The sequence below is a fragment of the Pantherophis guttatus genome, chromosome 1 (genome assembly GCF_059756535.1).
Source record: "Pantherophis guttatus breed Tessera chromosome 1, ASM5975653v1, whole genome shotgun sequence".
NCBI lineage: Eukaryota > Metazoa > Chordata > Lepidosauria > Squamata > Colubridae > Pantherophis > Pantherophis guttatus.
The window spans coordinates 118,491,915-118,508,984 of record NC_142063.1 but is presented as its reverse complement, the minus strand read 5'-3'; the positions used below and the strand labels follow the sequence as shown (position 1 = coordinate 118,508,984).

Here is a 17,070-nt window from a genome sequence, read left to right as displayed (position 1 = left end):
ATTCTTATACCTTCACTACAGAAATTAGTAGACAAGGCACACACTACCTATTCATTATATCCTCCTATTCATTACATGATAATCATCACTTATTAACATCTAAATCTACAGTTTAGCTTGTGAATATTTATGTATTTTCAACCCAAGACACGAACAAGAATAGAAAAGGACTGTGTTTTGCTCTTGCTTAATTTGTTGTTAGATCAGCTGTTACCCGCACAAACAGGAAATACTTGTCTGATTCCTATCCAAACTTAGTTCTCTATAGCTCACACTGATTCAATGTCTATATACTCATTTTGGAAGACAGGCATCGCTAAAGGAAAGACTATTACTGCTGCTTCTGTTTCTGTTTCTACTATTTTCCCAAAGCATCATCTTTTGGCAAATTTATTAATTTATGAATGAAACTCTCCAGCTATTGTGTTTTATGAGAGCATGCATAAAATATTCATTTAAAAATTCAGAGGGCAGAGATCAGAGCTGGCCTTGAAGTTGCTTACTGAAAAGACTTGGCCCATAATTCCAAGGAGTTATACCTCAATTCAAAGAAAATACTACGCTGCACAGGCTGCAAGACAGGTCTAAGCCCCCTGAATCCTAGCAAACAATGCACAAAACTGCATCACGTGATGGCACATAGTAAATGTTCCACAGTTTTTGACTGTTTTAACAGTAACATAGATGGAAGGGACCTTGGAGGTCATCTAGTCTAACCCCCTGCTCATGCAGGAGACCTGTACTAGGGATTCGAACTGTCGAACTACCGACCTTTCTGATCAACAAGCTCAGTGTCTTAGCTACTGAGGCACCTAGACTGTTTTACAGTTTCACTCATTCTTTTTTTGTTAGAGAGCATCATCAACTATTTCTAGTTACACTTCAAAGTGAGTTATTAACCCCTGAATGTAAACTTCAATGAATGCAAGCTTGGGTAATGCAATATTAAGTTTAGAGCGAACTGTAAATTGATAGCGGGTCATATTTAGTGCAACTCAAAGTTCAGTTAATGAGAGGCTAGTTTGTACACTGTTGTAGTTGAGGATTTAGATGCTGCTATTCTTGGAGAACAGGAAGATTCCGTCAGAGGAAAACAATACAAGTTCAAAAAACAAGAGGCTCATTACTAATCAGAGCAAAAATTTGATGTAAATAAATGACACGAAGGTGGTCTAGCAAAGGTAAAATAGGATAAGACCCTGAATTTATGATGTGTAATGTTATACAACTCAGAGAGGAAATAAAAGAAACAAGGAACATTACATCACCTTTTTGTGCTTTGCAAACATCTTCAAGATGTTTTTGTTTGTGTGAGTTTATTGTTAGGAATGATACTTAGAAGTTTTTTGTTTTTATTTTGATTTCAATAATTACTCTGTCCTTTGTTAACAATAAATGTAAATAGTAGGTATATTCTTTTTGTCCCTCATTGTAATATTTCATTAATATACATATACAAATTTATGTTTCAATATTTTCATAGCCTATTGCACGGGTGCCAAGCTCAATTTCAGTGAGGGCCATATCAGGGTTGTGTTTGACCTCAGGGGGCCAGGATAGGCGTGGCCAGGGTGGCTCTGGCCAGCTTGAAGTCATTCATCTCGGGGGCGCCTGTGATGGCCCAAGCACTCTGCCAGTGAAAACGGGCTCCTGAGCTCCCTTTTCGGCTGTGACGGCCTCCTACAACCATCAGCCAGAGAAAAAGTTGCTCATGGCCCTCCCAAGCTCTGTTTTTGCTGACAGAGGCACTGCAGGCCAGTCCTTTACTGTTTCCAGGGCGGCCCTGCGGGCTAGATCTAAGCATCCTGGGGACCGGATCTGGTCCCTGGGACTTGAGTTTGACACCCCTGGCCTATTGGTTCCCTCAAGTTGGGACCCCATTTTCTATGGATATATCAGGATGAATTTGAATAATGAGACCATTTTGTGGGATTTGTTAACTGCACTTGCTGGCCTGGAGATCCCTCCTCTACTCCCATCTCCCTGGACCATGACCAGAAGCCCTGGCTTACACCCCTGACATCATAATCTGCACAAGCTTGCCATTGGCTGCAGCACCTGCTGGTCAAAAGAGGATAAAGGTAAAAGGATGATGGAGGGTTCCCACTGTCCTTTCCTGTATTCAAGGCAGTCAAGAGGCAGAAACAGAGGCCTTTACAGGTATGAAGAGCCCAACACGTATGGCATGGTTTCATTTGTTCTTGTTCTTCTGAAACAATAAATACATTGAATATGGGTGTCTAGAGAAACAGGTTCAACCATTTTTAAGCCATGGCTTAAATATCCAGGTCAATAAATGGAAAAAAAGTAAGAATTAGAGACATTAGAAGACAGAGTGGAAAAGGAAGTTTTGGTTTGGTTTGATTCTTAACGACTGCATTATTTCACCTTATATTTAGCAGTGCTGTGATGGATGGCTGTGGCTAGCAAATCCAGATATTTGTGAATTGTACAGATCTGCAAGCCATATCTTTGATATTTTATAACTCAGCTTGCATACATTTATATAAAAGAAAACCTCACTGATTTCAATGAAATTTACTTCACAGAAAAGAATATGTATAATCAGTGCATTAATTTCTAAGAACTCCTAGCTGACTTTGCAGAGATTCTAAATCTATTGTAATACAATATCCTACCCCCTCTTTAACTCAGTTCTTTTAGCGTAAACTTATAGGGCAGCTGTTCTAGCTCAGTGATAGATTTTCTGTTTTATTAGAAAATCCCAGAGCCAGTCCTCAGTATTTCCAGGTGGGACTGGAAAAATTCCTGCAAACCAGTCAGTGTTCATAATACAGCATTAGATGAATCAACCTGATTCAGTGTGAGACAGCTTCCTTTGGTGCACGAATTATTATTATGGACGATGTGTGACAGAGGTAGGATAGACATGTGCTACATGACTACATGTGCTACATGACTACTACCAGCAAAATAGAGTATGGAGATCAGCAACTATATTTCCCCTACTTTGCAAAAGGTGGCAGCTTTCTTCCAGGTCTCATGAGTTTGCAATGGACTTTCTGACCGTTGTTTTTAATTCAAAATGGGGTTTCTTACAAACTAAGAACACTTGCAGAATGGTGAAAGTAATTTGTTTTGTACTCAAAGTAAGTGTTTCAAACTCAAAACTAAGCATTTTAAAATTCAAAATGTTTTCTCCACCCTTAGTGGAGCCTGAACATAGTGGTGTAGTGCTTCAGGACAGAAGGCTAGAAGGTTGTAGTAGTTAGTGCTTGTCCTAATTTTTAAGCTAAAAGGAGTCTGGTGGTTCAGGTGGTTAGGATGCTGGGTTGACAATCAGCAGAGACTTAGAGACTTGAGCTCCCGTTACTTGCTCTAACTCCTGCTGATCCATCGGTTCAAAAGCGGATGACCATGAATAAGTAGATGGGTACCACTACCACTTTGGTGGGCTACTAAACAGAGACATGAAAGGAATCCCCAACTGGGCACCCCCAGACAACGGGGATGTCACTGTTCAATCCTTTCAACCTGGAAGCACTTTAGTGCTCCCCACACAACAGAAAAGTAGTGCCATATCTTGAGTGTCTTTGCTGCAGAATTATTTTACATCTGGTGACGGCTATCTGTTCTTCTGCAAGTTCAATTTCCCTTTCATCTTCCTCAAGAAAGGGACTGATATTTTTGGTATAGTCTCCCAGTACCAGAGGTGGTATTCAGCAGGTTCTGACCAGTTCTGGAGAACCGGTAGCGGAAATTTTGAGTAGTTCGGTAGTAGTATTCTCTGCCTCTGGAGTCCCAGCTGATCGGGAAGAAATGGGGATTTTGCAGTAATCTTCCCCTGGAGTGGGATGGGAATGGAGATTTTACAGTATCCTTCCCCTGCCATGCCCACCAAGCCATGCCATGCCACGCCCACCAAGCCAGGCCCACAGAACCGGTAGTAAAAAATGTTGAATCCCACTACTGCCCAGTACTGAGACTTATTTATTTAGAGCAAAAGTGTATATTTGTATACATGAACGGCCAGACAGCAGTGTAAATCTATGGTACATATCACAGTCAACTCATTTTCTCTCTTGATTTCCAGCCGGCCTCACCGAAAAAAAATAACACCATGGTGGATTACTACCAAGCACTCAACGTCCCACAAACTGCCTCCTCAAATGATATTAAAAAAGCGTAAGTAGCCCTTGCTTAGAGCTCCTTTTGCCTAGCTGTAAAGCTAAAACTACCTTCCATTTGTGTTGAGTTGCACAGTTACAGCTTTCATGACTTAAAGCCAATACACATCACTGTTTGTACTGTGTTTGTTGAAGGTGGTTGGAATTCAATACCTTTGGGAGAGTTCCAGTTTGGAGAAGACTGTACAGAAACTTGTCATTTCTTAACATTCTGAACTGAAAGCTTGAATATACACCAGGGGTGGGTTCTACTTACCTTTAATACCGGTTCGCAGCGGGGCTGCGCGCATGTGCTTGCTTTGCTCGCATGCACGTGCGCTTTTCTGCACAAGCACAGAATCTTCTGCGCATGCACAGAAGCGTTTTGATGATGTCAGGGTTGGTGGGCGGAGCCTCCCATCGGTTTTACTACCGGTTCTATAGAACCAGTGCGAACCGGGGGCAACCCACCACTGATATGCACCCATTTTGAATGTTTGACTGTGCACCCATTTCAACTGTGTAATAGGTATCTTTGAATTTTTTGGAAGTGTTTTGAGATTAAAATGGAGATGTTTCAACCTCACTTTCAAAATGCTTTTCAAATTTCATTTATTTGGCTGTCAATTGATGGTTATCACACTGTCTGAGATCAGAGATCTCACTGTTGGCTTAACATGAAATGGTTTATCATAATCAGCTCTCTCTCCCTGGAACGTTCTAGGTACAGAAAAAATGCACTGAAATGGCACCCGGATAAGAACCCAGGGAACAAGGAACATGCTGAAAGAAAATTCAAGGAGATAGCAGAAGCATACGAGGTGTTGTCAGATGGTAAGAGATCAGGAACCTTCTATGTGCTCCATCTTGTTTTCAAGAGAGCTCTTCTCTGAATTACTTTACTTTAGGATGGCTTCTAGTTTTCCTTCCTTGTTTGACACAATAATCTACACATACACTGTCATTTATTATGTATTATTTTGCTGTGCAGCCCCCATCCTTTGATTTTCCTGCTCCTGAGATACCCACAGAGTTTTCTTTAGGTTTCCTGTCTACCCTTTGACTCTTACTAAGGAAGAACCAGAAAGCAATATCAAGGAACTAAAAATGATGTTGAATGTTAGCTTCTGACTACAGCCATTGGGTCTCAGTGTTGAAGGGTTGTAGAAAGGTTAGATACTCAGATGGAAATGTACAACCAGTGTAGTGAAAGGTGAATGTGCTTAAAATAGGAATTTTGACCCCTTCCACTGTCTTTGTTCCAGATTATAAACGTGACCTTTATGACCTCTATGGAGTTGAGGGTCTTCTAAATCTAAGTACAGGTAAGCATCCTATTCTGAATGATAATGGGAAAGAGGCCATATTCTCTGTGCATATATTGAAGTGTTTTGTGCATTAGTCATGGTGCTTGTCACACAATTAGCCTCTAATGGAACCTAGTCTTCCCCATGCCACCCTGTAAAGATATGAGTTCATTTAGCACCGCAGGGCAATATCCATCCTGTACATGATATTCCATGTTTGCATCCAGGCAGTTTCTATTCTATCAAGATATAATTTGAATAGTTTCATGAACATTCCTCTGTTAAAAAGGCCAAACTGTTCAAAATGCAAGTTCAAATCTCACCAGGCTCAAGGTTGACTCAGCCTTCCATCCTTTCAAAGGTAGGTGAAATGAGGACCCAGATTGTGGGGGCAATAAGCTGACTTTGTATAAATATACAAAAGTATGAAGGCTATTGCTTAACGCATTGTAAGCCGCCCTGAGTCTCCGGAGAAGGGCGGCATATAAATTAAAGCAAAAAAAAAATAAATAAAAAATGAAGAGGAATTTAATATTTGATCAGTACTTCCACAATTGCTCCCTTTGTTTCTCTCCACCCCCAGCCCCCTGTGTGTGTGTGTGTGTGTGTGCAGGCACATGTGATGCCCTTATTTTACAGCATCCTAAAGATGCACTCCTTTGTAGTTAAGGGTTTTTCTTCCCATCCTCCAATTCAGCATAGAATTCCCTCTGTGCTTATTCTGGCTCTGCTTGGAATCTGCTATGGGCAAAGGGATCATTCTCAGCCCCAGCTGTCTTTAGCAAATCATCTCCTTCCTTTCCTTACTTTGGGAAAGTTGGAATTTATAATGGGCGGGTATCTGATTTGTTTTCTGCAAGGAACGGGAGCATGCCCGAGCTCAACAGGGACCCCCGATCTGTTCACGTTTCGAGATGCGGATGAGGTCTTCAGAGAATTTTTTGAAGGACAAGATCCCTTCACTGAAATCCTTGGTAGGTACAGCGACTACATAGGGGGTGTGACATTGAAACCGGCTGTCTTGGAAATTGCATTTCTAGCTCAGTATTGTCATTGTTGATGGGCACCAGATCTTCAAAATTTCATTGGTGAGGTCTTGGCCAGCCCTACCAGCCCAGAGGCATCCAAGTGAATATAGGTAATGGGTAACTTGTGCATAATGATGTTATCATGCAAATGCCACTGCTTAGATACTTGTATTAGATTTCATGACATAAGTAGATAAATATAGTATTTGTGTGATGTCATCATTATATATTTGCCATTTTGATGTCACAAGTTTGTTATGAGTGCCCTTGATTATCTTAAACAAACAAGACTTATCCTAAACTTTAAACATTCTTCACCCAATGCCCCATATTTACCAAAGGAAGAGATTTAAAAGTGGACATGCAAAATGAAGTTAATTAGGCAAATGTCTTACTAATTAAGAAGTTGTTACAAATAGTCACATACTAAGTACAAGAACAAGTCTCATTAATTAGAAAATAGCTTCAAATGAGCAGTTGCCGGGGTGGGTGGAAGGGAATTTGTTGTATGTGTATCCCGTAGCCTATACTTCTTCAAGGCAAAATTCTGTTGGGAAGGCTACCTTGCCATCAATTTTTAAAGCAGAACCAGTGTGGTATGGTGACGATACTTCCTTTAACCTTGATGTCACCCAAATGTGTGTATTTTAATTTCCAGAATTCTTAGCAATGGTCATACTGACTAGGAAGCCTGGAACTTAAAAGCCACATTGAAGAAGCATTGGACTAACCTCAAAGAAATCTACAGTAGCTTAAAATCCAAATAATAGCCAAAGAAGCTCATGATCCTGCAGCACCATATCTTCCAAGGTTACTGTTGGCATAAAAATTAATGGAGAGAGTGTTGTGTGGGCCCTGAGCTTGAAAGAAAGATGGAGTATAAATATAACCATTGAATAATAAACATATCAACAACCAATTCAGTCTACCTATGCATATGGGGGGAAAAAATGGGAAGCTCCAATTTGCCATTTGCCTCTGGCAACAAAAAGATTTACGGCTGGCCTCGGAACTCAAGCACATAACAATCAACAGACAAGTTGGAATTTTAATGAAAATTAATCACACAACAGGAAATCTTTCTGCTGAACAGAACTGGGGGATGGTATTCTTTTGCTTCAGAAAAACTTTTGGACAGTGCCCAGCCGCTACATGTGATTTACAGCCTGGGACTCAAGAAAGTTATTTAAAACATTAAAACCAGGGGTGAAATCCAGCAGGTTCTAACAGATTCTGGAGAACCGGTAGCGGAAATTTTGAGTAGTTCGGAGAATTGGCAAATACTACCTCTGGCTGGCCCCAAAATGGGGTGGAAATGGAGATTTTGCAATACCCTTCTCCCAGGAGTGGGGAGGGAATGGGGATTTTGCAGTATCCTTCCCCTGCCATGCCCACCAAGCCACACCCACCACACCACACCACGCCCACCAAGCCACACCCACAGAACCGGTAGTAAAAAAAAATTGAATTTCACCACAGATTAAAACATGACGATAAATCAAATGGGAGAGAATGCAGTGGCATTACTCCTTCGGTTATGTTCTTTTCCTAAATAAAAGAAAAGGAGCAAAAATCCCTGCTTCTTCTCTACTGCAGGAAAAGGTGCCAGAAGAATGGCAGGAGAAGAATGGCTTCCCTTGTTGTATAAAGAAAGGGAGGGGTTGTCTGCTGTTTTCCAAGTAGAGACGCAGGAACAAGAGCAACAAAACCTCCGGGATTCGTATCGTTACAACACAGGTCTTAGTGCCAATTCCAAAAACATGTAGCCATTGGAGCAACGAACATTTCTCATTACAGCATGGTTGCTCAAAGCTGTCAAAATCCATGGTTGTTGTTGTCACTGTTGTTATTCATAGTTCTATTAGTTAAAATAGTAGTTATTAAATTATTTTCATATAATAAATATGTGAGCATCAATTAACATTCTGAAACTTAATGAAGGGATCAAATGAGCTGAAGAGTTCAGGGGGTCCTGGATACAGCCTATTATTTTGTAGAGGTTACAGTGAAGGTAGCACTAATAATCAAAATACAATACAAGTTGTTGTTTACACATTAATGAAAAACAGAATAGATGGAATAGAATTTTTATTGGCCAAGCGTGATTGGACACACAAGGAATTTGTCTTGGTGCATATGCTGCTCTCAGTGTACATAAAATAAAAGATACGTTCATCAAGAATCATAAGGTAAACACATGATAAGGTTAAAGATAAGCGACTTTCTATTGCAGCCAGCTACTAATAAAAAAATCCAAACGGTGCCAAGTGCAGGAAATTACAACTACATTATTTCCAGCTGCCAATGTATCAAGTGCTAGATATAGAATACCATATATAGACATTATGTATTGCACTAAACCACACAAAAGTTTATTAAGTAATATTTTGTGAATCCAAGGAAATATTTTGTAAATCATGTTGTGTGAACTCACCCAAATTCTAGTTTATTTCTTAGGGACCTAGACCATGTGTGAACATAGTCATGGTTTGGGGCCATTCCCAAATGGAAGCTCACCTGAATAGATTTTTTACAACCAACCTTATCTGGGGTTCTGTCAGGTCTCCGTTTAATTAACAGACATTCCAATGTTAGAAAGAGGCTTATTGTATTGCAAAGTATGTTGCAACTATTGTTATAGCACCTGCAAACAAGATCTTTGAAGTGTGATCTCATGTACTCTTGCAACAACTGGGCATTGCCCTATGATAGCTGAGCAACAAAAGCTTAGCGAAGGTGCCTTGCCTAGAAACTGTACTCACCTTTAGTATGTAAATTTAAAACCAGGTTTTTCGTTTAGTAGGCCACTAAAGTTTAACTTTCTATTATCAGAAATCTCTTTTCATGCAATGTATCTGTTAAAGAAAGTGCTAAAGAACGAGTACTGCAAGCCCTGAGGATTTTTTTTTTCCAATGTGACTTCTCAATTTGTGCCAAATTGTGTAGGGTTTACTTTGCACAAACTGTATATGTGTTTCAGAACACGCCCAACATTCTTTAGAAGTTGTATGCTGCAGTTGTAGTTCAATTAAAAACAGACAAACTGCTGGGCCGTTTGATTAACTTTTTGGATCTACTGCTTGTGTGAATCCAGATAGCGACATGTCATCCAAATACAATAGTTCCAGATAGTCAAGAGCTGGAAAAAAGTGAACCTTTCTGGAAATATCCTTGATCAGTTCTTGCAAATATGGGAGTACCTCTCTTACAAAAGTCAACCTTCTGGATTCAAGGTTGTTAAATTTTGACATCGTCTATTATGAGTATTTTCCCTCTAAATAAAAAGTCCTCAAGAGGCATGTGGGAACCAAAAAGTTAGCATACAAAAAACCTGATACCTAATAGCTGAAACCTATTTTTTCCCCTTTCAGCATTCTTAATCACAACTTAATTTACTTTGAGTACAGTATTTGATCTCCTTAGCTGTAGGCTTTTTAATGTCCATATCTGAACCTCAAACCTTCATTGAAGGATGCATTTTATAAATAACAACTTACATTAACTGTTCAAGCTTATTTAATATAATTATAAATTTCTATTATTTATATATCACCCAGAATCTTTGCGAGTTGGATGGAATACAGCAGCCATAGCAATAGTATAAATCTACTGCTTGAAACAACCACATCTACCATGTCCTCATGATACCTTTAATTTACTAATCTCTTTTTTTCTTTCTTTCTAGAAGACTTTTCATCGTATACTGATGTACCTGGAGGAATATCTACCTGGACCATGCCAGGAAGTGCTACTTTCTCCTATTGCTCCTATAATGCTCCAGGCCAGACAGGTAAGGCTCTGCATTCCCCCTTCCCTTGCTTTCTCAAATAGCAGAATAGTCTTTGTGCCCCAGTTGTTGTGTATAATAATTGCACAATTTTCAGAACCCATCATTGGAGGATGGGTTCTTATATTGCACCAGGTAGAGTTTGCTCAACATGGTTTGTGGGATAATTTATAGCTGATTGAGTTTATACATCACACTAATTCACGAACTATGACTTCAAAACCACAATGGCTGGGTTCATATAATATGCTGAGTCAAGGCTGAGAAACCACATTATAACTTTGAAAACTAGTTTCTGCTTTTTTAAAGTTTGATCTGGCTCCATCTACTCTTAGGGACTTGTCGTATTTTTCAAATGCCTGAGTTTCTCAAATAAATTAAATTAATAAATAAATCTAATTCCCCCATTACATTTGTATTCCTCTTTGTCTTGTTCCTCGTTTAGCAAAATATATTTCTCATTGACTTGGGAAAACTTCTATTATCTCTTAGGGGATTATTCAACATATTTATTAATGACCTAGATGAAGGGATTGATGAATTAATCAGGTTATGGAGAGTAAAAAAGTGAGAGGCTTGGGCAACACCCTAAATGACAAAACAAGATTGCAATCTAATCTGGACAGGTTGGAAGACAGAGCTGAGAGAAGTAAGATGTCGTTTAATAGAAAGAACTGTAAAGTGTTACATTTAGGAGGGGAAATGTAGGGTACACCTACAGGATGGATGGCTATGAAACACTACATTTAACAACTTGGGTATGATTACCGACAATAAGCTGAACATGAATCAAAAATATGAAGTGTCTGTTAGTTGGGCTAACATAGTTCTGAAGTACATCAGAAGATGCATCATATCAAAGACAGGTAAAATCATTACCCCTCGGTACTCTATTCAGACACACATGGAAAAACCGTGTGAGATTCTAGGCACCACATTTCCAGAAGATTTAAGCAGATAAGAGAAAGTTCAGAGGAGGGTAGCAAGGATGATCCAGGGAACTGTTGACTAATGAGGATAAGCTGAGGAAATTTAGGATGTTCAACCTGCAGAAAAGACCAAACAGAGTCATTATGACTGTTAAGGATATTGTTGTTGTGTTACCAACCAGCAGAGTGTAGAGCACAGAGAAACGTTGCTGAGAGCAATGAATAAGAGATGTGCAAACTGGTTTATCAAAAGTTTACTTTATAGTGAAAAAACAATCTCATAGTCTTTAAATAAATCCAAGTCTTTGCCAGTTAAATCAGTCCAGTGATACAAAATACTTCTTACCACACAAACAGTAGTTGGTTAGAATAACAAACTCACTCTGGTTCACAAACCACGATGGTAGCAGATCCATCCAACAATGATAGCACAATGGTAGCAACTCCACACACTATGGTAGCATATCATCAACTGAATACGTTACAGTACCTTTCTTAAATACGTTTACAACTAGTGATTATCTAATTACAGCATGACTCAGCATTACAATGAATCAGCAGGAAAACTTTAAAGTCACACAATACATATTCATGTTAAAGTCACAGAACACATATATTGCCTGGACAACTTGTTAGGCTCAAATCATATCCTAACAATGACCATATTCAGGTACATAAAGAAAAGATAAACAAAAACATTTTCCAGGGCCCAAAAAGCTAGGACCAGAAATAACAAATAAAAAGTGCAACTATCTACATTTTGTTTAGGTATATTTCATTTAAAAATATTTTTAGTAATAAGAGTGAAACAGTTTATCTTTGGAGGCCATAGGTTCTCCAGCTCTGAAGTTTTTTAAGAAGAGGCTGGGCTGGATGGTTTAATTGGTTTTCCTGCACCTTGCAGAGGGCTGGACTAGATGATGTTTATGGTGCCATCGTGACAATTCTGTGATTCTATATCTTCTATCTCGTTGTCTGTTTCTGTCTCTCTCCTCAGCAATAGATGTTCACTTTCCTCCTCCGCCGCCTCCTCCTTCTCCTCTTTTTCCCTTTTTAGATTTCTATACTACTTTTGGCCCTGGTGCTGAATTGGGAATAGGATTTCGCTCCATCTCCACTTCTACAAAATATGTCAATGGCAAACGGATAACCACCAAGAGGTGAGGTGATGAGGATGACCCTGTAATTCTTGGGATAGCTTGTTCCCTCAATCATTTCCACTAAAGCTAAGGAACTTTTCCAAAAAAATAAAAAAAAAATAAAAATAGTAGTAGTAATAATGATAGAGATTAGAAGCACCAAAATACTTCCTCCTCACAGGTAAGACATTAATACTACTGTTTAACTTCAAGCTGCTTTCTTCCGAAAGATCACTACTTTTGTGGGTTTCAGCAGGTTCTGACCCATTCTGGAGAACCAGTAGTGGAAATTTTGAGTAGTTCAGAGAACCGGTAGTAAAAATTCTGACTGGCTCTGCCCGCATCTATTCTCTGCCTCCCAAGTCCCAGCTGATCGGGAGGAAATGGGGATTTTTGCAGTATCCTTCCCCTGGAGTGGGAAGGCAATGGAGATTTTACAGTATCCTTCCTCTGCCATGCCCACCAAGCCATGCCCACCAAGCCACACCACGCCCACCACGCCACACCCACAGAACCAGTAGTAAAAATTTTTGAAACCCACCACTGCCATATTCCCATATCTTTTTTAAAATTATATTTTTTGTAAAAAAAAATGAAGTTATCCAGGAAGCTTTTGTAAATGAACATTCTCTCCCACTGCAACTTATCTTCTTTTAGTTTGTTTGAAGATTTCTGGATGTTTATCTGTTCATGGCCAAAAGGAGGCCTTCAGATGTTTAGTTTTATCCTTGCTCATTTTCATGTTCTTCAGGAACAGATGCATAGAACTTTACTATTTATTATATTCTTTTCCCATGGTCAAATTATTTGTTTAGATTAAAGTTTATCCATCAATTCTTGGACATTTTATATAGATGTAAGCTATAGACAGGAATTAAAACCTATTTATATGTGATCATGAATATATTAAAGCCATATACACTGGGCCAATTACTATAGCCAAGTCAAACTAATAAGCTGAACACTTCTGAAGAATGTGATGTATTGGCTGATAGTTCTTAGATGGAGAAAGCTACAGATGAAATCACCAATATTGCTCCTTTCAGGGACAGACCCGGGGGGAGGGGGGAAAGCTTGTGCTAATTGGCCCAAATATTCTGGGGCTGACGTTTTAGTTCCTACAAAAGAGGAAACTGGGCTGTTTTGCAGGATTCTTGAGCATGGACAGGAAAAAGTAGAAATCGATGAGAATGGTTTGCTCAAAGTGGAAGAAGTACAAGGTAAGATATCTGATCTGGAGAAAACCATGGAATATATATGTACTAGGAGGGAAGATGAAAGGGTTTTGGCTCAAATACTTGCAACAGAGGAAATGAAGTTACATAACTCACTCCAGTCAAGGAAATTTGTGGAGACAAGAGAGTACGTCACCTCATTATCCAGTGGCACCTATGCAAGCACTAGACTAGAAGTGGGCCACATTCTAATCTCCTGGGGCTCCATGGGGGTCCATGTTCTCCTGCCTTTCTCTCTCTGGATCATATTATTTGTCACATTTTCATATCCCTGCCTGAATCTGCATACACACACACACACGGCTCATTCCTCATATTTCCCCCACATACTGGAAGAGTAGGAAATGTTGAAGTCCAACAGACTTGAAAACCATAGGTTACACATTTCTGGATTAGACTGCCATGAGCCAGCTTTCCTTTATACATTTCTTTCTTGCACCAGCATCAGGACATCCTGTGACGGGAGGTGTATCCTTCCCACTTGTTCTAAAGACAGGGTTTAGGATTTTTCACACCTGGCTTCTTGTGGGAAGAGAGAGTCCCTAGTTTCTGTTCCTATCCAGCTCTGAATAATATATTTATTTGCAAGGTAGGTCAGCCTTCAATGTTGTTCAGCCAAACTACCTGACTCTAGTTTCTTCCCCAAACCCCTAAAACTTTAACCTTAAACTGTCTACTGTTGACCTCACCCCATTCCTAAGAGGTCTGTAAGGGGCGTGCATAAGTGCACCAGCGTGCCTACTGTCCCTGTCCTAATATTCTTTTTTACTCTTTTCATGTATTCAAATTATTTTATTATTTATTTATTAAGCTTATATGTTATATGTAAATTATGTTTATACTTTTACCTGTTATTTTATATATGCTTGACAAATAAACTTATGATTATGATTATAGAGTAGATGGACAGGCTAGGAAAAGGAATCTCAATCTTTCACATTTTTATACAAATGCTATTTCTGCAACCCCATATGGCTCAGGAAATCCTTTTTTCCCATTTAATACTGTAATGTGGAGTCAGTGTTGGGGGGGGGAAAGGCTTCCTGAGCCACATAGAGTAAAATTGAAGGGAATATGAAGGCATGTTGTTCTTTGCACCCCTTTCTTTCTTTCAGATCCCAGCAGCAACTTGACAGCCACAATTGAACCTATCCAGCAGGAGCAACCTGAGGTCTTGAGCTCTGCAGCAGACATCTGGGCTCTACCACGATCGCAGAGTGCTGACTTCTCTTATGCCTACCCTAGCAACGAAGACAAACAATTGCATCGGGCCATGGCCTATAGTCTGTCTGAAATGGAGAATGTGGGGCAGTACTTAGCACTTTCCCAGGGCTCCAAGAAGAGACGGAGTACCACTCGGCGACCACACACAAGAACTCTGGGACCCAGTGAAGAAGTGGCATCTGCTCCATTGGCCATCAGAGCCAAGAGTCCAGGTGCAGGAGACAACATTGAGAAACAGAGGAAACACAAGCCACCTGAAGTGCCAAAAGTAGAGATCATTGTTGAGGTACCAAAGAGCCCAACAGTGAAAGACCGCGCTGCCTCTAATGACGTGCAGTATGTCTTTCCTGAAATTGTTCCTTCCCGCAGAGAGAGGGAATCAATCATGTGCGCCATTCTCTGAATTCAAGAATGCAGGAGGGGAACAACCTATGTCCATTAAAGGTAACAATCTGGCTATTGGTCTCCATAATCGCATTATTCCCTGGAGACGTTCTCCAGATGTTCCTCTGCTAAGGTCCTTCTAATTGGGAGCTAGAAGAAATGTCTAAGATCAGTGAAATGTATAAATTTAATCCGCATAATTTGTCCACAACATAAAATTTAGCATTTCAGTGTACATATCTAAAGAATTCTCAAAGAAAATGTTTTAGAGGGAATTAAGTTAAATCATGGAAGAGTCTGGTTTTCTGAAAAATTCCTTTAAAATAAAAAAAAAATAGACACAACACTCTTCTGCTGGATGAAACCAAAAGCCTGCTGTATCCAGCATTTTAATCTCCCCTCAATCTATAAAGAAGAGGCATAATTCCCAGGTATTAGCATTTACCCCAAAGTACATTTTCCACCAATATTTTAAATGAACAGGTTGCTTTAGAACCGCAGAGAATATGGTAGTGAAAGTGGGCAATCAGTTTTTTGTTTGATGTTCCTTTTGCAGAGGTCTTAAATTCAGGGTTACCATCTTTTTTCATGTAAATTCTGTAATTAAATGATGGTGCAGAAGGTGTGCCTGTGACTGGAAACGGGCTGAATAAAAATTCAATGAAACTAGCTGAGATAGCGTCTGGCCTTCCACCATCAAATTCTTTCACAAATAAGTATTGACAGAGTTTATGGACCACACAGACAGCAAGTGTATAACTGGGCAGTTCTGCTTTTTTAAATAGTTGGTTGAAAAGGAATAAATTAAGGTATGATACTGTAACTATGCACGTTGAACCTGTTCTACGCAATCATTGAAAATGCAGACACTTTTTTTTTTTTTTTGCTTTAATTTATATGCCGCCCTTCTCCGGAGACTCAGGGCAGCTTACAATGCGTTAAGCAATAGCCTTCATACTTTTGTATATTTATACAAAGTCAGCTTATTGCCCCCAAAATCTGGGTCCTCATTTCACCTACCTTTGAAAGGATGGAAGGCTGAGTCAACCTTGAGCCTGGTAAGATTCGAACTTGCAGTAATTGCAAGCAGCAGATGTTAATAACAGTGCTTTAGTCCACTGTACTACAGACTCTTGCTAGTCATTCTAGAAACATACAGGATGAATACGGTACTTTCAAATCCTCGTATATAAGAAATTCCACTGTAGAACATAAGGTATAACTGTAGATGTGGACTAAAAACAAACCAAAAAAATCTGTGTAAACTACCAAGTATGGTTTCTATTGTGCTATGCACTATAAAGGAGAAATCTGATATTTTATCCATCTGCTTGAAAGAAGGCAATAGCAAACCATTTCCATATTATCAAAAACCCAGAAGTTGAACTCACCTTCAGGAAATTTTTACTTTTTATCCACTTATAAGACACACTATAGTTTATTTAGAAAAGGATCATAATTAAGGGCCAAGAACATTTAATTGCTCCTATAACTGTTTCTGAGAGATTGTTCTAAAAAATAAAAAGAGGCATGTACGTTTATATGCTACTGAACTTCACATTCTTTTACTAGGTACATGGAAAAATTGTCAGTGATACAAAACTTGACCCTGTACATGTGCAATTACTTTTCCATTCAAATTATTAATTCAAAGGAAGGTTGTCCCTATTGACATATGATACATTGGGCCAGTGAAAGATATATCTGATGAATGATACTTAATTTCTGTATTCCATTATATTCTGGAATTAAAAAAAAACACTATGAAGGCAGCAGTCCAACATACTTGATAATTTCTAATTATCTGCAGTAACCAGAAGGCAATTGTGCACTGTGAGTGATCTATAATTTATATGAGACTTTCTAATGGTCTCAACATGCAGGTCAGACTGCTGATTGAATATAGCACA

General features: G+C 39.3%; 1 protein-coding gene across 4 annotated transcripts; it reads left to right on the top strand.

Moving 5' to 3' along the window:
• Window positions 1-2,062: 2,062 nt before the first annotated feature.
• LOC117675286 (dnaJ homolog subfamily B member 6-like) lies at window positions 2,063-15,233 on the top strand. 4 transcript variants are annotated; one of them, XM_034433775.3, is made up of 9 exons: window positions 2,063-2,160; window positions 4,055-4,146; window positions 4,852-4,961; window positions 5,393-5,452; window positions 6,295-6,408; window positions 10,148-10,252; window positions 12,236-12,338; window positions 13,467-13,537; window positions 14,668-15,233. In XM_034433775.3, exons 2-9 carry the CDS (start codon window positions 4,082-4,084, stop codon window positions 15,177-15,179), a joined length of 1,140 nt encoding a protein of 379 aa, XP_034289666.1. In that variant the 5' UTR covers window positions 2,063-2,160; window positions 4,055-4,081; the 3' UTR covers window positions 15,180-15,233. The 4 variants fall into 4 exon arrangements, with proteins under 4 accessions (XP_034289666.1, XP_087737745.1, XP_087737744.1 ...); XM_087881619.1 differs by having other exon boundaries at window positions 2,068-2,160; window positions 10,151-10,252; XM_087881618.1 differs by having other exon boundaries at window positions 2,068-2,160; window positions 10,151-10,252; window positions 12,176-12,338.
• Window positions 15,234-17,070: the final 1,837 nt, after the last annotated feature.